General features: G+C 36.5%; 1 protein-coding gene across 1 annotated transcript in view; it reads right to left on the bottom strand.

Annotated features, from left to right (window-relative positions):
- Positions 1-6,230: 6,230 nt before the first annotated feature.
- Positions 6,231-21,847, bottom strand: part of ABCA12 (ATP binding cassette subfamily A member 12) — a 283,751-nt gene continuing 268,134 nt past the window's right edge. The window contains exons 48-56 of the mRNA XM_026002201.2: positions 19,805-20,009; positions 18,415-18,524; positions 17,984-18,125; positions 16,854-16,988; positions 14,891-14,994; positions 13,336-13,428; positions 11,965-12,070; positions 8,886-9,023; positions 6,231-7,369 (exon numbers count right to left, since the gene is read on the bottom strand). Of these exons, the coding sequence (XP_025857986.2) occupies positions 7,262-7,369; positions 8,886-9,023; positions 11,965-12,070; positions 13,336-13,428; positions 14,891-14,994; positions 16,854-16,988; positions 17,984-18,125; positions 18,415-18,524; positions 19,805-20,009 (1,141 nt within the window). The 3' untranslated portion in view covers positions 6,231-7,261. The remainder of the gene's footprint in view (positions 7,370-8,885; positions 9,024-11,964; positions 12,071-13,335; positions 13,429-14,890; positions 14,995-16,853; positions 16,989-17,983; positions 18,126-18,414; positions 18,525-19,804; positions 20,010-21,847) is intronic.

Below are 21,847 nucleotides of genomic sequence, written 5' to 3'. Positions count from 1 at the left end.
CCTTTTTTTTTTTTTCTTTTCTCTTTTTTCTTTCTGTCTGTATATATGTATGTATTGGTCTATGTCAGAATATAGTCCCTGGAGTCAAGCTTACTTTGTTGCTCTATGATTCTGAGATAGATAATGACCTTTTCCCAATCTCCAGTGTCCTTGTCAATAGAAAGGGGCTAGTAAGTTGAAAGTATGCCGTCAGAATTAAATAAGCACATAATAAATATGGCACACTTGACCTAGTGTTTCATACATAACAATTTTGATAGCTGCTTTTATTTTAACTATATAACTTAGCTTTGTTTTTCCATTTTGCAATGAGGGTGCTTAAGCATCACTTTATGAAAGTGAAAGGATTTGATTTATTTTATTTTTATTTTTAAAAAATATTTTATTTATTTATCCATGATAGACACACACACAGAGAGAGAGAGAGGCAGAGGGAGAAGCAGGCTCCACGCAAGGAGCCCGACGCGGAACTCGATCCCGGGTCTCCAAATTCATATCCTGGACTGAAGGCGGTGCCAAATTGCCGAGCCACCGGGGCTGCCCAAAGTATTTGATTTTAAACAGTATTTTTATTTTAATATCGCCAGGCAAATACTGTATTAGGCAATACTGTTAGTAAAATAATAGTACGTCCAGTGGCTGGCATTTTAATGAGATATGCTGTATGCAGGATCAACATTTTGGTTTTAAAATGCTGGTCATCTGCATATTATCCCCAGGAGTTAACTTTAAATTTTCATGGCTACTCTTCTAAGATTTTTTTAATATATTTTTTAAAGATTTATTTATTTATGATAGACATAAAGAGAGAGGGAGGTGGAAGCAGGCTCCATGCCGGGAGCCTGACATGGGATTCGAACCTGGGGCTCCAGGATCACACCCTGGGCCAAAGGCAGGCACTAAACCGCTGAGCTACCCGGGGATCCCTGGGATCCCCCTACTCTTCTAAGATTAAGAACAAACATAAGTGCAAAAAAAAATTAGGATAAAAATTATGAAAATATTTCTGAGTTGACATGGACTTCTTTGGTCTTTCAGAGATTTATTTAGCAACAGTATGTGAATATTGTGCTGGACGTGGGCCATACAAGGATGAAGGAAAGGAGTAGTTCTTAGTGTAGTGGGAAGAGGAAGGCAGCACAGGGATTGCTTCCTGCAGAGCCCTGCACAAAATGCTTTTGTAGCAGAGGATAGGACAATTAACTCTGCCTGAGGCTTTCCGGGCAGGTTACCTTAAAAAGAAAACACAAGAGAAGAGTGGTAACTAAGATGAAGAGAAGTTTCTAGATAAAAGCTAAGTGGGGACAGGGAAGAGGTCTTTCAAGAAGAAAGTAGTGTGAGCAAAGTGCCATAGAATCGGAAAAAGGTCTAACATACTAGAAAATAGCAAGAAATGCACTGAAGTTGGAGCAGATACTACATGGAGAAGAGAAGTGGAAGCACTGGGAGCTGGATGATGGAATACTTTGAGGACTGGTTAAAGCGTCTGCATTTCATTTTACAGATTATGGAAAATTAGTCTGGGTTTATAAGCAACGGGATTGATTTTGTATCAAATGATGTCAAAGGAAATAATTCACTTTTAGCTTGTTGTTATTATATTTAAAAAGTTCATTGAGAAGCTTACAGTAATGAAGCAAGCAGGCTCCCAGGTCCCGAAGGGGCAGGAGAATGCAAACCTTGTCACCCCCACCCTCGCCCAGGAGGGCACCTGCTGTTCAAGTACGGGGATGATCTCCAAGGAGAATGGACCCATCATTCAGGCAGAGAGCAGGGTTGGAGAAAGTAGTTGTACATATCATTTTTCTATTCTTCTGATTTTGCACCAAATGTTTTAATAAGAATCAGGTTTTATAGGTGAACTGAAGATTGCCACAATCCTCAGAAGTAATTCACATAACTCATAAAAAAAAAAAAAGCAGATTCTGTTCGTGTTATCCAGAGTGGAGGCAGTCCTCTGAGAACTGGAAATTCTCAAAACATTTTCTCTATTGCAGAGAATTCTGAAGGGATGTGAGTCCTAACAGTTTTTTATGCATGTTCCTTACTTCTATGTAAAAATGTCATGACACTCCTGTGCAGCACATCCTTACAGACAAAAGGACAAAGAAGAAATAATAGAGATGTATAAAAGCAAAGCATTAGAATTCTGATTTCCAGGAAGATACCAAAATCCTCCCACACTAGTGGATTCACTGTAATATCTAATATGGAATAAAGCATCATATTTCCTTTTTCTTCTCCATGAATAAACTAGCCCTTGGGAAACTTCACTGCATTTCAGAGATTTATACTGAAAAAGGATGCTTGTTTTTCATATCAACCATGCCAGCTCCTCTTTTGTTTCTCCTTCATTTATTTAACCAACAAATATTTGTTGAGTGGCACAAATACTCATTGTATGTGTGTAGGTGGGAAAATTAGGAAGATTAAAATAGATTTTCTGTCTTCACAGAGCTTCATGTCTGGTGAAGGAGAGAAATACTGAATGAACATTTAAATAAAAATGCAATGACTACAGTATAGAGGCCAGCTTGGGCTTCCCTGCCTATGGAAGGGTAGATGAGATTGGCTGGGACCCCCCCAGATCCACTCTGTGGGGTCAGAAGCTCCATTCTGCATATCCAGGCTTCTATTTCAGGGTCTCCTCTGCCTTTAGGCTTCCCTATGGTGAAGCAGTCACTGTTGCACTTCTTTCTTTTTTTTTTTTAATTAATTACAATACAGTTAACATGCAGGATTATATTAGTTTCAGGTGTACAATACAGCAATTCAACACTTCCATAATCACCGGTGCTCATCACAAGTGCCCTCCTTAAACCCATCACCTAACCCTCCCCCAAACCCTCCCCCCTGGTAACCAGCAGTTTGTTCTCTATAGTTAAGATTTTATTTTTTGGTTTGTTTTGCTCTTCTTTTCTTTGCTTGTTTCTTAAAATCCATATATGATTGAAATCATATGGTATTTGTCTTTCTTTGACTGTTTTTGCTTAGGTTCATACTCCCTAGATCTATCTATGTGGTTGCAAAAGGCAAGATTTTCATTCATTTTATGGCTGAATAATATTCCATTGCACATAGACATCACAACTTCTTTATTCATCTATTGATGGCCCCTTGGGCTACTTCCATAATTTAGCTATTTTAAATAATGCTACTATAAACATAGGGGTGCATGTGTCCCTTTGATTTAGTATTTTTGTGGAGTTTTTTTTTTTTTTTTTGTAAATACCCAGGAGTATGTTCATTGGGTTGTATGGTAGTTCTGTTTTTTTAACATTTTGAGGAGCCTCCATACTGTTTTCCAACGTGGCTCCACCAGTTTGCATTGCCACCAACAGTGCAAAAGGGTTCCTTTTTCTCTACATCTCTGTCAACTCTTGTTTCTTAAGCATTTGATTTTAAACATTCCAACCTGTGTGAGGTGTTAGCTCACTGTGGTTCTGATGTGCATTTCCCTGATGATCTGTGAGGTTGAGCATCTTTTCATGTGTCTGTAGGCCATCTGGATGTCTTCTTTGGAGAAATGTCTGTTCATCTCTCCTGTCCATTTTTAAATTGGATTATTTGTTTTTGGGTGTTCAGTTGTAGAAGTTCTTTATATATTTTGAATACTGACCCTTTATTGGATACATCATTTGCAAATATCTTTGCTCATTTAGTAGGCTGTACTTAATTTTGTTGACTGTTTCCTTTGCTGTGTAGAAGCTTTTTATTTTGATATAGTCCCAATAGTTTACTTTTGCTTTTGTTTCCTTTGTCTCAGGAGACCTATTTAGAAAAATGTTGCTGTGTCCAATGCCAGAGACATTACTGCCTCTGCTCTCTTTTAGGATTTTTATGGTTTCAGGTCTCACATTTAGGTCTTTAATCCATTTTGAGTATTTTGTGTGTGTGTGTATGGTGTAACAAAGTGGTCCAGTTTCATTCTTTTGCATGTAGCTGACCAGTTTTTCCAATACCATTTATTTACCAATACTATCCTTTTTCCATTGGATATTCTTTCCTGCTCTGTTGAAGATTAACTGATCATGTAACTGTGGGTTTATTTCTGGGTTTTCTATTCTGTTCTATTGATCTATTTTTGTGAAAGACCACATTTTTGTTTGTTTTTGTGACTGTTTTGATCACTACAGCTTTGTAATATAACTTGAAGTCTGAAGTTATGATATCTCCAGCTTCACATTTCTTTTTCAAAATTGCTTTGGCTATTGAGTCTTTAGTGGTTCCATTTAAATTTTAGGATTGTTTGTTCTAGTTTTATGAAAAGTGCTGATGGCATTTTAATAGGGATTGCACTGAATGTGTAGATTGCTTTAGGTAGCACAGACATTTTAACAATATTTGTTCTAATCCATGAGCATGGAATGTCTTTTCATTTGTGTCATCTTCATTTTCTTTTATTAGTATTTTATAGTTTTCAGAGTACATGTCTTTAACTCTTTGGTGAGGTTTATTCCTAGGTATCATACTATTTTTTGTGTAAGTGTAAATGGGATTGTCTTCTTTTTCTGCTGCTTCATTAGTGTATTGAAACGCAACAGATTTCTCCTTTTTTTAAAAAAAAATTATTTATTTATGACAGAGAGAGAGAGAGAGAGAGAGAGAGAGAGGCAGAGCACAGAGGGAGAAGCAGGCTCCGTGCAGGGAACCTGACATGGGACTTAATCCTGGGTCTCCAGGATCACATCCTGGACTGAAGGTGGCACTAAACCGCTGGGCCACTGGGGCTGCCGGTTTTCTGCATTTTTATTTTGTATCCTATGACTTCACTGGATTCATTTATCAGTTCTGGCAGTTTTTTGGTGGAGTCTTTCAGGTTTTATATCTATAGTATCATGTTGTCTGCAAATAGTGAAAGTTGCACTTCTTTCTTACCAATTTGGATGCCTTTTATTTCTTTTTGTTGTCTGATTGCTGTGGCAAGGACTTCCAGTATTACGTTGAATAAAAGTGGTGAGAGTGGACATCCTTGATTCGTTCCTGACCTTAGGGGGAACAGTTTTTCTCCACTGAGTATGATGCTCGCTGTTAGTTTTTCATATGTAGCTTTTATTATGTTGAAGTATACTGCCTCTAAACCTACCCTCTTGAGAACTTTTATCATGAAGGGATGTTGTACTTTGTCAAATGCTTTTTCTTAGTCTATTGAAATGACATTTGGTTTTTATCCCTTTCTCTTGATATGATGTATCATGTTGATTGATTTGTGAATATTAAACCAGTCTTGCATCTCAGGAATAAATCCTACTTGATTGTGGTGAATGATTTTTTTGATATATTGTTAGATTCTGTTCTTCACCTCTTTTAAATAAGACATCAACTCACCCTTTCTTAATTTTTACCACTCATTTGTAAGTGTGGTTGACTTTAATGCAGATTTCTAGAAGTCATGAGGACAGTCCATAGCATGGTTGCACAGTGAATGAATGTGAAAATGTATTTGGAAATCCATGGTTTTCAAAGTCTGCTCAACCACTCTACCTTCTCGCTGGGCTTTCATCTCTTTAATACTCAGTCTTCCCTGCTTTCTCCTTCTCCACTTCTCTCCTTGCCTTTTGCTTTCATTCCTACCACTACTCAGAAATGAGAAGGCAACCAACCAACCAACCAACCACCATCATCACAATAACAAACACAATGAACGATAAATCCTTTTATTCTTTCGTGAAGCCTGACCACCCTTTTTTTGTCTTTGGGCTCCCGAAGACATTCATGCTCTCAGAGTTACAACTTCTACTCTGAAAACCTTATCTACATATTATACTCAATACAGGCTTTTTCTATACTAAGAGAAATTCTGTTGCCATCTGTTAAGATGTGTATTTTTAGTCTGGATATATTACAAATTAGGATGCATGCTCTGACAGAAAAGTAGACGGTACAATAAAGTACAGTATTAAAACAGAGGGATTGGGCTTAAACTGAGGAGGTAAAAAAGGAAGGCTTCTGTGAGAAAGAGTAAAACATTTCTGAAGACTGTTAGCATAGTCTACTGACAAAGAGGAAGGAAGAACATTTCAAGTAGTGGGTCTGGAGATGCGAGGGGTTTGGTGCACTGGGAAAACTAAAAAGAACCAGCATGACTATACCCTAAAGAGGAAGAAGAGAAAGAAAGGGATGAAGGTGGAGAGGTGAGCAGGGACCTGATCACGTGGAACCTTGTAGGTCACATGACTCCAGTTTTTAGGTTCCTGAATCTTCTCTGACAAATGAAATGACTTCATGAATTATTTTTTCTAAACTTTGAGTTTATTGGTTTTTGAAACCAATACAATTGTGCCAAAGCTGGCAAATATGTACACACATACACACACACACACATTACATAAAAGCACCTTCCCCGAGGGCCATATCATTATGAAGTCTATCCTATAGTCATATGCATGATTCTGGGTCAGCAGGGTGATTAGCTGAAATTTATCTCCATATTCATTTTCTCTCCACAGGAATGTTTCCTGCAGAGAGGCCCACAATATGAGGGTTTCTGTAAGAGATTTAAAAAAAAAAAATTGCCTGCCAGCAGCACATGAATTTTCCATCAGTTTTTAGGATTTCTATCTGTTCAGCTGATACACCCATTTCCTCTGAAGAACAAATAGCTTCTTACTCTGCTCAGTGCCTTACTACGTTAAGGCCTGGCAGGAATAAATCTAAATTCTGTTTACCACCAGGGTAAACTGCCCTCTTATTGCATTCTTGTGGAAAGGCACTTTTTTTGGCATTCAGTATTCCCCAAATATTTATAGGTACTGAAAATGACACACCACATATATTGCAGACATCGAGCCCACTGCTTACTGCCATTGCTAATCTATATCCAATGATGATGCTCATTCTGTTGTTTTCTGTAAATAAATTATTTTGTTTTCCCAATTCTATCTACCCCAAACTATCTTACTTTTCTTCTCCACTCTTACTTTTCAGCTACTAATAACTATGCCTTTTAAGTTGTCTTTTTATTAAAAGTAATAAATTAAGACATTTATTTTTAAGTGCATTGTGACCAGCATACACGTTAGCACGCTCGGAGTATTCAGTTTACCAAAATTCATTTCAGTAGCAACAACATTCACTGAGTTTAGAAAAAAAACTTTCCACTTATAGTTAGTTAGTTACTTGTTAGTCTCACACAATTGTACCTTCCATACAGTATAATACTTTAAAATTAAGACAGCTTGAGGAAGTGATATCTTCTGTGGCTCTTCCTTAAAAGGAAGCCATTGACCATTTGCTGTGCTTGACTTTGATAGAGATAACACTAAGATTCCATCCGGTCATCCTGTGAATCAACGCTTATGGTGGAACCTTGGCTACTGGTATCAGCAGTTTCATAGGACTTTTGATCTTTGGCAAAGTTGATGAAAACCTATTTTTTAAGGGAAATAAAACCATTAGTGCTTGGTAAGCCAAAGGAAGAAATAGGGTTAGTTCACACACACACACACACACACACACACACACACACAGTGAAAGAGAAAAAAGAGAAGTAAAGTAGATATTATAGGGACATGTCCACACAGAAACATACATTCTCACTAGTATTCCTTTTATATATTCAAATTTAACTGGGGCAGGGGATGCCTGGATGGCTCAGTCAGTTAAGTGTCCCACTCCTGATTTCTCCTTGGTTGTCAGGGCTGTTGGATGGAGCCCCATGCTAGGCTCTGTGCTTGGCATAGAGTCAGCTTGCCCCTCTCCTTCTGCCTCTCCCTCTACTCACACTCTTTCTCTCTCAAAATTAAATAAAGTCTTTAAGAAAATTAACTGAGGTTTGAAAATAAAATCTATTTTATAGAACTATAATCATAATATCAATCTAAAGCTATAATTAAATGTCTATAACCACATATTTGCATTTATAAGATTTACATTAATATTTCTATCAAGTATAATCCAGGAACCCAAGCCAAGCCATTATCAAATGTTTATATAATGATGTTGAGAGAAATTTCACTAGTTTCAAGAGTTAGTGTACTAAAATAAAATTTGTATCAAGAGCCCACATTATGTTCAGTAAGCCAATTATTTAATAGGCAGACCTTTAGGACTTGGTCATAGATTCCTCCAGAACCTGAGATTCTACTTTTGTGTCAGACAGGGTCCTGGTAGTTGATTATAAGTCAAAGGCTAACATTTCTGGGTCAGTAAAGCCATAATTGGCTAAAACCCTCATAAAAAATTGTCCATAAAATGCAGCACTTAAGAGGCCCCTGAGGCCTAACGTTTAGACTCGTCCTTACAATAGATGCTATTCAATGTTCTATACATCAGGTTGGTTGAGCTCTACAAAATTAACACAGGGCAAAGAGGATGACGGATGACCTCTAAAGTCTCCAGTTATAGAAGATAAAATAAAATAATTAAGACAGATGATGTGAGTGAAACAAAACAATTCTGCATTTACTAGTTTGGTTGCCTGGACCTAGCAGATCTACAGGTCTGGCACTGAATTCTCTCTAGAAACCCCCGTCCTGTGCTAACCCTGGAAGCCAATCAATAATGTTATTTAAAAAATCTACCAAGGGCGGGGGTGGGCGGGGGGGGGAGAAAAATTTATCAAGGAGAAAGCAAAGTGTTAATAACTATTTGTTTTATGGATGAAAATAACATTTTGTTCCTTTATATATTCCTACAGCCTAATGAATATAAATGTCTTATAGAAAGGAAAAATCTTTTCTCCATTAAAAAATGGTTAATGCCTTTCACATTTTTTTTTTGAACATCCTAAAATGCTGTTAGAAATAAATTCAGCTAAGTTTTTCAGGTGCAAGCTTAGATATTGTTTCAATTACAAACAAATTGAATGTCATTAAAAAGAAATAACCAGAATGTGTAATAATTAAATGTGGCATTATGCACATGGATCATGGTAACCAGCTTACCTCTTCCAGAGTAGTCTGACTCACTAAGAAATTTGTGATATTTAAAGCAGTCTTGTTGGTTTCCAGCAGATCAAAAATGTTTGCTACTCCTCCTGCCGTGACTGGCACATGATACTCCAGCATGCTGAGGTGCTGATCCTGTGGGAACCAAAGGAAAAAATTAATTCTGCAATGTCAGGTAATATTGAGTTGACTAGACATAACTTGACCAAGAGCTAAGGAAAATACTGAAATTCATTCCGTTGACAATGATGAGACAGTGTAAAGGATGGCTATGTTTTGCAGCTAACAACCCGCAAGGATGAGATGAAAAGTTTTACAAATGTCAAAGAGGAAATAAAATTAAAAATCTAATGAAAATTCCCAAGTATTCTATTTTCCTGTGCACTTATAAAGTCCTTATAGTCTTGCCTAGAAAAAAATATTGTGAAATGGTATTTCAGATGTCAGATTATGCTCAGCTCACATAAGATTTTTTTTAAAAGAGATCACATTTAGAAATTTTTGTTGTTTTAATGCTAGAACTGTACTAAAAGGCTAAGGATTAACTGTTCAATTTATATTGGCTAAAGAAGCTAGATTTCAAAAGTGCTGTGTAGGAAAACTTTCATTAATATATGCCATATCTGGGGCATCTGGACGGCTCAGTTGGTTAAGACTGCCTTCAGCTCCGGTCACGATCTCAGAGTCCTGGGATCGAGCCCCAGATGGGGCTCCCTGCTCAGTGGTAGTCTGCTTCTCCCTCTCCCTCTGCTCCTCACTTTCTCCTAATCCCCACTGGTGCCCACTGGTGCCTGCTTTCTCTCTCTCAAATAAATAAAATCTTAAAAAAATATGCCACATTGTTTCTTAATTTACCCTAAAATGCTTTCCAATTTCTTTATTTAGTCCATAGTATCACCATCTACTTAGTAATCTATTTTTGTTTCCATGGAGCATCTTTAATACCTTAATTTTCTACATATTCAATCAGTTACTATATCCTACTTGTTTTTTCTTCTAAAATGAGTCTCGCATTTAAATCTTCCCTCTCTACTTGCACCATTAACTCCATTCTCACCACTCCATACCTGAGTGACTGCCTCGGCCTCTTCCGTGGCCTAGAACCTGTATTTATTCACATATCCTGGCACAAAGCAGCTAGGATAATCTTTCCTGAGAACTATTTTATCAAGATATGTTCTTACTCCAGAATCTATCCCTGCAACCTAAATGGATCAGATGAAGACTGTGTATTTCACCTGGTTTTTATTTATTTTTATTTTTATTTTTTTTCCACCTGGTTTTTAAAACTTCTGTTACTGGATACCCCTCCTCTTCTCACTATCTTTGTTCACTGGCTAACCCCTCTTATTGACTGGTTATGCATTGCACCTGTCACTACCATCAGGCTATCTTATTTTTATTCCCAAAATGTTGCTCTTGCTATTTCTCTTCTAGGGATCTAGAAACAACTACATACTTGTCAAGAATGTTCTGTTTAGAAAGGAATGAAACTTTTATGATCACTCTATTTGCTTTGTATAGCTTTGGTCCTACAAGTAACAGACCAGGGTGAATGTAATCTCAAACCCAGTGAATAAACATAGATTTTTTTTTTTTGGCTAAACACAGATTTCAACTCAGAAACTCACCAAAAGAAAAAGCACTATTGTGATTTGTGCAAAACAGAGTCCTTTAATTTTTAAATTTGATTTTAATTTAGGTGGTAGAAAATGGACTTTGATAAGAATCATAAAAGCTATTATTTCCTGGAGAAGCCAAGGTTTGGGAGGTAGAGACAAAGGTATTTTATAGAGATAAAAGAATTGTTTTTAAAAAAATACACTCTATTTTGCTGTCTATAATCATGTCACATTAATATGGTGCCTTATAGTTTATGAAGTAGCTTTGTAGACATTTTATCATTTGTTTCTCACACCAATCTTATGAAGTAGATGTCATTATTCCTATTTTACAAAGGGGAAAAATGAAGTTAAGAGACTTTAAATGTCTTGCTGGTAATCACACAGGCAGAGCCCAAGTCTTCCCATTTCCATCCATCATTCCACACCTAATTTCTTTTATTTTAGTTTTTTAAAGAATTTATTTGAGAGAGAAAACACGACTAGTGGGAGGGGCAGAGGGAGAAGCACATTCCCCTTTGAGCAAGAAGCCTGATGCAGGGCTCCATCCCAGGACCCTGAGATCATGACTTAAACCAGAATCAGATGCTTCACTAACTGAGCTGTTCAAGTACCCCTACATCTGCTTTCCTTTAAAAACATTCATTTGCTATAATCATCTTGTACAAACTACCTGTACATCAAAGATGTTATGATGATAGCTTTTTCTGTCACATGCATTTATTTTAAGTATGTACTATGTGAGATATATAAATATATATGCCTGCCCATCCTGTGGATATGCATATATAAGATCAAATTAAGTGAAAAATGTTTCAACTAGTGTGGGAATTAAGAACTTGATTTCCAAGCAGTTCTGTTTAAACTACTGTGGTCTTATCTTTCAAATGAGAGAAGCAAGAAGATAATCTTCTCTAGCTCTGACATTCACAAACTCTATTTTTTTTTTTTGTAAGATGAAATGTCCTTGGTCATATAATATTTGTCATCCTTTAGTTCCTTAACATATGTAACTAGTAAACTAGTTGGGAATATAACTCAAAAACTAATAGCATGGTCATAAGGTCTTTGTGAGGAAGAAATAAATAAAGCTATATAAAAGGATCACATTTTATTTATGTATATATGTTATGTACGTATGTATTTATTTTAATGTAAGCCCTACCCCCATTGTGGGGCTCAAACTCATGACCCTGAGATGAGGAGTTGCAGGCTCTAAAGATTGAGCCAGCCAGGTGCCCTAGGACTACATTACTTTCAACTAGCTATAAAATGATATAATTAATTTGAAGATTCTATTTGTTCCTACTAAGTGTGTTTCAGAATATAATATGTAGCTTGAACTAATATATTAATAATAAGGCTATGTTCGACTTGAAAATAGTAAACAACCGTGTTAGATTATGACTATCAAAACTAATCAAGACCAAAAGGCAGGACAATTTCCTACTTACTTTTAAGTATGTTTTTGGGAAGTGCAGTTGCATAAACCTTGTGAGGGTATCCATGCTCACTTTGGTATTCTTCAAGTGAACTTTGACAGTAAATCCTCGTCCAAACCTAGAAAGAAAAAGTGCAAAATGTGATAGGAGTTCTATTTTGCTGAAATAGCTCTCCTGGAATTCTAGGTAATGAAACAGGCCCCCAGCTGACCATTATTTCCCCCTTTTTAATATAAAGACTGCCATTTTCTCATAAAAGTTCAAGGTATGTTGCAACTGGAAATAGTGCCCTGCCATGATTTTTTATTTAGTTCTACCACTGTACAAAGTAACACTCCTTGGACAAAAGCTGCATTAGAAAGAAAACATAACTTGGCTTTCATTGATATCAATCAGTTGGCAGTGGATGTCAATATCTGGGGTTAAATACTTTCTAATTTAAAACAAACAAGGTCTTAAAAGGCAAGTCATTGGAGTTTTGGTGTCCAAAGCGAAGATTAAAGTCACTAGGATTTTAAAAATGAATAAGAAATCAATATGCTAGCTGTTTGCCCAAGAATAGAGTTTGTAAGCAAGTCACAACAGACTCTCTGAGAACAATGTATTATGTCCCTTTCCTCCTTCTACCTTAATTATCTTGTTTAATACTATTTTATAAGAAAACCAGGTTGTACAGATAAAGGTATAAAGTAATGTCCTGAAGTTTGGAGATTAACATAGATATGTATAAGTGCATATGCACTCTGGCAAATATAAATATTAATTTAATTTTAATTTGATAATATATTTATGTACATTTCCCCAAAGTATTCTTGATTAAAAGGTTTTGAATGCAGTAAAAATGTTAAATAGCTTGCTGAAAGCCTGTGCAAATGGCAAATGAACACGCTAGATAAAAATCTGTGCTTTCATGTACTTGTCAAGGTCTAATTTGTTATCGAGTAAATTCTTGAAAACTACTTTCCGAGAGTATTTGTGTTGTAGATTTTCTTTTAAGATCTTTTAGTAAGATAATTTAAGGTAAATCGATTATCAACTTTTTCTTTCCAGTTTTACCTCTCATTATAGGAAAATTGTTGAGTATTCCTCTAAGGTAAGTATGGTACTTTTAGATTGACTTCCCAACATCATATGTTAAACAATACAATTGTTCTTCACCTGTTTTATTTTTTTAAAAGATTTATCTATTTGAGAGAAAGAGAGAGAGAGAGAGAGCGAGCATGGTGGGGAGAGGCAGAGGGAGAGGAAGAGAGAATGGCAAGCAGACACCCTGCTGAGTGCAGAGCCCAATGTGGGGCTCATTCTCAACCTTAAGATCACAGCCTGAGCCAAAACCAAGATTCAACTGCTTAGCCAACTATGCGACCCGGGCACCCACCTTACCTGCTTTTTATATGCTGCAAAGATCCAATACATTGGAACCTTCCATTTACCATAATGGCCAACCTGGTACAGAGAGCCTCACATTCTTCCATGCTGAAAGACAGAATCACATCAGCATTCTGAGCACAGAAAAGTGCTCATAAGCATAAGCTTAAATGTTTCATTATGGCACCTTAGAAATACTATTTTAGTTCCTTAAAATGTCTTTTCCCTTGAAGGACACAAAAAATATATTTTAAAATATAAATGAAATGTCTTCACATAGGGTTTATTACTCTTTATTCTCCAGCTTGAAGCCATCTCTCTCACCTGGAATGCCCTCTCATCAAACACAGTATTTCTTTCAACCTCTTTCAAGCTTAGGCTTAAGACCTACATTCCCTGAGAAATGTTTCCAAAATAATCTTGAGCTTTTTTCATGATGCTTCATACTCCATATTCAGTTGGCTTTTATGCTTTGTTATTTATAAGTAGTTAACCTGTACTTGATTATATAATCTCTCATTTCAAGAACTATGACAACTAGTAGAGATCCTCTCCACTTTGTACAAAAGTAAATGGAAATTAAAGATTGCCTTCAGAACATGTAGTGTGCCGGGCAAAGCTAGGATATGAACAAGTCTCTTAATTATAAATAAATCTAGAATTTTTTCTATTATATGGTAATTGCAGTGAAGGGATGACTTTAATACAGGCTTACCTTGTAAGGAAGGCACAGATAAGATGCTTCAGTAGCCTTTTTACTGAATTGATTGGAAGGGTCTACTTCATAGAGGAGGCTTAGAGATTAAAACTTAGATTTTGTGAAAAGACCATTTCAGGTAGAAAGCACAGGCAGAGAGAGGGTGTGGTGATAGGGAAGGGCAGTGAATGTATGTGGAACCACTAGTCATTCAGATGGACTGGTAGGTGGGGTTGTCATGGTAAAAAAAAAAAAAAAAAAAAAGACTGGAAATTTAGATAAGGCCAGAAAATAAAAGACCTTTCATACTAAGGTGGAGGATAATGAATTTTATGCAATAGGCAACAGGGATTCTTAGTTAAATTGAGAAAGTCACAAGTCCCTTTTCATTTAAGAGAAATTTGTTTTTACTTTTTAAAAAAATTTTCTTTTTAAAGATTTATTCATTTATTTTAGAGAGAGAGAGAGAGAGAGAGCACATGCATGCGCACGCACACAAGTGGGAGAGGGGCAAGGGGAGAGAATCAAGTGGTGGACTCTGCATGGAGCGCAAAGCCCCATGTGCCGCTTGATCTCAAGACCCATGAGATCGTGACCTGAGCCGAAATCAAGAGTTGGATGCTTAAGAGGCTTAGCCACCCAGGGGCCCTAAGAGAAATTTGTTTTTAGAAAGATTGCTTAGGCCCCATCCTACCCGCCACAGGAGCTGGATTCTCACACGAAACCTGCCTGACTTCCTCCTCTGACTGCAAACATAAAATACTTTAATCCAATTGTGGATTCACTATCAATACGTAATACGTAGGATTACCTCTTCCCCTCTCTCCTCCTAAAATCCTGTCAATGGCTTTAAAGTTGCCACACACAGTTTACCTGTGAGACGTGAGGATGACTGAACATTTATTCTGAACTTCTTCTGAAATGATCTTCCAGAGGTGCCGTTTCGACTTAGGATCCATCCCAGAGCTCGGCTCATCCTTAATAGAAAGTTACAAGAAAAATTTATCAAATTAATTAATTTTTAATGAGGTTCTTTACATGAATCACTGCGTCTCACTTGCCTAGAACAGAAATTACTTTGCAAAGTCCTGTGACGAACTTGTTTTATACTTAATAGGCTTCTTTCTGCTGCTGTCAAAAAGCTCAAAATTAATCATTTAAAATTGTCAATCTGTTTTAAAAAGTGTCTCAGTGAAGTTGACACCTTGTTACTTTACACTTGTCTCATATTTCTTTGGAAAAAAAATCTGCTTCAATTACTGACAAAGTGGAGTTTCTTCATTTAATACTACATTGTCACATATATATCTGAAGCTGCATCAACAAGATTGCTACCTTGCTCCTGATAGTAGAATTGTGGCTATGAGTGATATGCACATGTGACACGCAGAGAACATAATTTGACTTTTCAGTTAATATTTGAGGTGTATTTTAAATTCTATGGTATTAATTGAAATGTAATCCTCTTCGGAGAAATAAAAAATAAGATTTGCAGAAATTGCCATGTAGAAAATATAAATTATATTTTAAAGTAAATGTTTGGAAAATTATACAGACATAAATTCAAAATGCAAAAATAGATAATCTAAACAAGCAGTAATAGATTCTGAGAGAGAATTAAATTAACAAATTAGAGGTCAAGATGCGGAAATAATTAAAGATAACGTATTTGCAGTTGTACATAGGATTATCTGAGGCTTATTATAGTAAGAGATTAAAGGAATGAGTGTTGATTTGGGGAAACAGGAAAAGATATCTTGTCACTGCTCCTATTTTTGAAGGTGATAGCATATATGGCAAATGCATATGGCAGAAAATATGATAGCTTTCTCTCATAGCTTGTATTTCAGTTCATCTCATTACTGCATAACATTTGCACAGCACTTTTAAACATTTTAAGTACTTTACATCGATTGTCTCATGGGGGTGCCTCAGGGTTGTTTTGTTCAAGTTAAGGGATACTTAGACAATAAAATTACACCATAAGCGTCAGTTGGTAGGGACGTAATGCATTATAAGCTTCTGGTATTATAGAAAGAGAGGTTGGCATCCCTCTGCTGGGCAGTTTAAATGATTTGGTCCTCTGTATGACTTAGTCCCTGGAATAATGTGCTGATTTATAGCTGAATTTGTATGGCATATGATTAAAACCCTTCTGAAGTTTGGAGTTCTTTGAATGAAGGGATCTTCCAAGATAAGGGCAAGTTCATTTCTCAGAAATAAGCCCTTTCACAATGTTTGGCCTGAAGAGCAGGATGCCCTATCATCTCTATGGGTAATTTGTATTTCCAAATGATTAATTTTCCAGCTCTTAACCAAAATAAAATATGTAGAATGCATTTCTTGCCTCCAAAGAATTCAAATAAAATAGAAAGGCAAAATTGTCAATCACACCCCAAACTAGGTAACTCATATTTTTAAGTAACAAGGAAATGAAATTTCAGAACAACACATTGCCCTAAAATGTATCTTTCTGTTTTAGCAGAAGTTGGAAAATATGTTGGTTCACCTGATGAGTTACTAACTACAGATTTCTTCAGTAATAGACAGTCAAATTCTTCCATATTTCATAACATTACTTATTTGAATACCTGAATTTGCTTTGGCTACTTCCTGTTCACATGACAAGTGTTTCTTCTGAAATGGACTAGCCATAGCTCTTTGCTGATATAAATTCCCTTAATGAGATAGTATATGTAAGATGTTTTGCAAAATAATCAGCATATAGTGAGACTTCAGTAAAGGTTTATGGCAACGATGAAAATAAAATGTTACACACACTATTGGGTATGTGGGTCTAATTATGTGGTCGCCTTTTCCATAATGATCCTCTTACCAGCAGCAGAATGGAAGGTTTCCCTATCAAGGCCAGTGCTGTGGATAATTTTCTTTTTGTGCCATAACTGCACAAAGAGGTAGCTCTGTCCTTGTAGGGCATCAGGTGAAGTCTCCTAAGGAGTTTATGAACAGTCTGTGGGTGGAAAACAGGAGTTAGGTTGTGATCTTCCCCTGCCAAAATTCTAACAGCATTACATGGAAAAAGGAATTGTGAAAGTTCTATAGTGAAGAAACACATACCTGAAAACAATTCAAACACTATACCCAACATATTTTATTTTTACTTTTAAAGGTCCACCTAAAAATTAATAATCATTTAAAGGGAGAAGAAATTCTGTAGAGGCTCATTTTCAGATGGGATTTTTCCCCTAAATGTGAGTGTGTGTGTTTACAATTGTGGGTTGCACTTTCTGCAGGATTTCTTTATACAACTTAAAAGAGCTGAAAGAGAATTTGACCCTTCATAAGGCAGGTTTCTCATGGATCGTCCTCACTGTTTCATCTTTCTTCTTATGGAGGGGGCAAGTTGTCACAAAGGCTTTATGTCTATTTAAAACTGACCCAGTATCAAAATTTCAGCACATTAACTTAGGAATCATGGGTTCTTGAGACTATTTCTGTAAACAGCTCTGGCAAATAGTGGAATCCTAGGAAGATTTCAACAGGTCCTCAGATTGCACAAATAGAGGAACCTGCCGGAAGGGTTAGCCATTCCATTAAAAAGGCAAATGATTGCAGTGAAGTCCAAAACCACATTAAAAAAACCAAACTGGAAGCTATTTGATTTTATGTGGGCAGTTTGCAGGGAATTCCATGTTTCGAAACTTATCTAAACACTAGAGGATGTACAGACATCACCAACCAATGCTTAGCCCAGAGCCTAAGGATCTTTTATTGGATAGTTCTTAAAAGGTAACCGAGCAAACACAGGTCCAGGAGCTTCTGCAGCTGAGTTCAGAGGTGTATAGCTGATCTTCACAACTAAGGTAAGACTGCCTCAGTGCTCACTGACAGGAAGGAAATGCTATAGTTTTCCAGATTTCAACTTAGTTGTGAGCATAGGGGGGGTGGGCGGTGGCGGTGACAGTAATCGTTTTCAAATGAACTAGTTTTCACACTTCTACTCACTTCTTTAATATCTTTTTCTGGAATTCCATGTATCCTGGCATAGAAATACAGGTGTTCTTCTACGGACACCAGGTCATCTAAGGCATCTTCCTGAGGGCAGTATCCAACCAATGAGCTGTGTGAGTCAACGTGACCCAGAGATCTGAATTGAAAAAAAGCAAAGACACAGATGCATTTCAAAAGGTATGTCCCTTCTAGTCCCCAAAGGTTGGGAAAACAGCTCTATTTTGGTCATGGTGATTGGTGATTCTACTAAAAAGAGGTAAAATATCCCACCATATCCCACATCACACTGGAAAGTTTAAAAATTCACACTTGATCTGGAATAGCTATTTTTTCTCTAAGGATTACAAAATAAAAGAGGCTTCATTTTAATTTTTTTTCATGTAATTATGTTGTGCTCGTTAAGTTGAAGCCATGGTTTTTCATACCCAGTTTTATTTCTTATCAGAATATTTCCACTTGAAGGAATTATGTCTCCTGTCAGCATCTTGAAGATAGTTGTCTTTCCTGCTCCATTCACCCCAAGAAGGCCAAAGCACTGGTTTGGGAGAGAAAAAAAAAAAGATATAAATCTTAATCCAAACCAAAGACATGTTACTATTATGTCCTGTTCCTCTTTCTCTCTGGGTGAAATAAATTACAAAGAAAAATAAATCACTGGAATTATTCATAGATACTGTAGTATTCCGTTGACGTTTGATAAAACTTTCTCTTTTAAAACAAATGGTTACTTACATATCTGAACATTTGTATGTATACATAGGACTTATTTTACATATTATCTTATATTATCTCTGTGACATGATAAAACATCCCACAAGAAAGATATGCTACCTTGACAAAGTAATTATATTTATAGATTTCACATTATTTACACAAAATCACAACTTTACTGGATAAGCCGCTGAAGGAATAATTTCTTTATGCTGTTGAATAGATTTGATGCATTTGGTTTGCAGCTCTGCTCCCAAAACTAAGGAAAATGCTGGGCAGCCTGGGTGGCTCAGCGGTTTAGCGCCACCTTCAGTCCAGGGCGTCATCCTGGAGACCCAGGATGGAGTACCAGGCTGGGCTCCCTGCATGGAGCCTGCTTCTCCCTCTGCCTCTCTCTCTCTCTCTCTCTCTCTCAATAAATAAATCTTAAAAAAAAAAACAACTAAGGGAAATGCTCACATTCTCTTTCACCTTTCAAAGCTGCCTTAATATTTCTTCCTTTTTTGTTTTTAAAGATTTACTTATTAGACAGAGAGTGCTTGAGTGCACACATGAGCAGGGGAAGGGGGAAAGGAAGAGGGAGAAGCTAAAGCAGACTCCACGCAGAGCACCGAATCCAGCTCGGGGCTCGATCCCATGACCCTGAGATTATGACCTGAGCTGAAATTAAGAGTCAGATACTTAACTGAGTCACCCAGCTGCCCCAATATTTCTTCCATAAAAACAACAAGAATAACTACAGGTACACTTCTAGGACCTCACTTCTGACCACTGGTCTCTTTATGCTGTCTTTCACAGATGGCTGAAAACTAAAAGTTGAAGAGAGCACCCTGCACAGGCATCTTGACCAGAAGTCCACCCCAGTGAGGACAACAGCTTGGCAAGGGGCTCAGGACTGGGGGTGTGGTAAGTCCTCTCTGTTAATAGGGAAGATTTAGAGGGTAAGTAACACATGGATGTGTATAAATTTTAAATACAGCATACATCAAGATATTCAGGAGTTGACATCCATATTTCTAGAAAAAAATATAGGAAAAGATAAAGATTTTTATCACTTAGCACGCCAATATAAAGGACTGTTGACAACGAAGCAGTGCTCCTCACCTCCCCAGCGGGTATCCCGATGCTGATGTTGTTTACAGCGATAATCTTTTTGTGGATCAGCTGATAGGTTTTTGTGAGCCGATGCAGCTGGACCAGGTCAAATTCACCGGCACCATTCTCCACTCTGAGTCTCTCAGCCCTTACATCTTCATCTTCGTCTATTGTCTCCATTACAGGCGAAGAATTAAATTTTCTGAAGAAGAGTCTAAAATATGGGCCCAGTGATTTTGCATCAGTAATTTTGAATTGGCACCACTCAATTTTGACATGTTTTAATGGGTTCTCACTTCACCAAAAGTGTGCAATCACACACTAGGTTTGTTTTAAATTTGTTATGTATGATGCTACTTAAATAAGTTAAAAATTAGTACGAATGCCCTTCACCATATTCAATATGGTATTTGGAAAACAGCTTCTGCTTTCCATGCCTTAAATGCTTTCAGATCCATTGTAATAATTCAGTTAGTTTGGGTTTGAAAGTTACTTCCTAAAAGAGAGACCAGAGTCATTAGGTCATTAGTAAGCAACACTTAGAAGTCCATGATCAATGAGCATCTTTAAAAAAAAAAATCCTTTCCTTTTTATTTCTTCTTTAATCACCAATGACATGAATGTTCCTCTATGTTCTGTTTACTGTGAATGTCTTACCAAGGATCTAGCCAATATATTAAGGTTATCAGTCCTGAGAACTAAGTCTCAAAGCTACCTCAGTATCTTGCCTAACATACACTAAAGCGAACCAAACCAAATTTAAAAACCCAACAAATCAATTCAGGTCTTCCTCCCAATGTCCCTGTTTCTTTTAATGATATCCCCAGAGATTCCAACTGTGATGTATTCTTTGAATCTTCCCCATTCCAAACTCTGCTCATGTAGTCAGTCTCCTAGCACTGGAAATGCCTTGTAACACCCAGTCATCAATCATGTTCTGTCTATTTCTATTATCATCAGAGGCTTTCACTCTTTCTCACCTAAATTCTTCAGGAATCTCAAATTGCTCCAGTATCTCTGACTCTTCCATTCTAATCTGTAGGACCTTCACAGAATCACATTCCCTAAAGCACCATTTGATCAGGTTGCTTTCTGGTCAAAACCTTTATTGGACTACTATTTGTTTGTTGAATAAAGTCCAAATCATCTCTCTAACTAAGTAGAGACCCCACAGTCTTCCAGCCATGTGCTGGAGCTCCTACTATTTTATTACATTTATTCTATGTTCTAATCACATTGTATTTATTACTCACTTATCAAATACAATCCAAGTTTTTTTGCTAGATCTTTGCTTTTGTCATTTTTTTCATTATATTTAATTTATATTTTATTTTTCCATAGGTGATGCCTGTGTCTTATGTATTAAAAAGGTCCTAAAGAATATATAGTGAGAAGTAAGTTTCCTTCAATTCTATACAGTTCTCTTCAGTAGGGCACCCATAATTAGAGACAGTCTATGCATATGGATATATAAATTATAGTTCTTTTAACTCAAATGGTAATATACATTACACAAAGTTCTGAAACTTGCATTTTTCATTTAATAAAAATCAGTAGTAACCCCAAATATTACATATAGAACTGTATGGGTCTAATGGCTGCATAGTGTTTCACTTATGAAAAAATCATATAATTTATTGAACCATCTTTACATGCTAGACATTTATGTTGTTTCATTCTTTTGCTATTAAGAATGGTTGCTATGATGGATGACTTTACAGATACATAATTCTGCAAATATGTGAACATATTTTATAGGAAAAACTGCTAGAAATGGAATAGCTGGGTAAATGGTATATATATTTCTTTTTATTTATGATTGTTTTCACTCAATCTCCTTCTCCCAAACCCACTGCTAATATTATACTTAGTCTTCTCCCCCATTTCTACTTTCTTTCCATCCTCTTAAACTCAACTCAAACACTACATCTTTTGTTTATGTATTTTCTCTGTACCACTGAATTCTAATTTCTTTAAGGCTAACAATTGAGCTTATTTAATTTTATTCTCTCATTCTACAATAATACTTACACTTGGTAAGGTTTGATAACT

The sequence above is a fragment of the Vulpes vulpes genome, chromosome 16 (genome assembly GCF_048418805.1).
Source record: "Vulpes vulpes isolate BD-2025 chromosome 16, VulVul3, whole genome shotgun sequence".
In the NCBI taxonomy this organism is placed as follows: domain Eukaryota; kingdom Metazoa; phylum Chordata; class Mammalia; order Carnivora; family Canidae; genus Vulpes; species Vulpes vulpes.
This window is presented reverse-complemented; position numbering and strand designations above follow the sequence as displayed.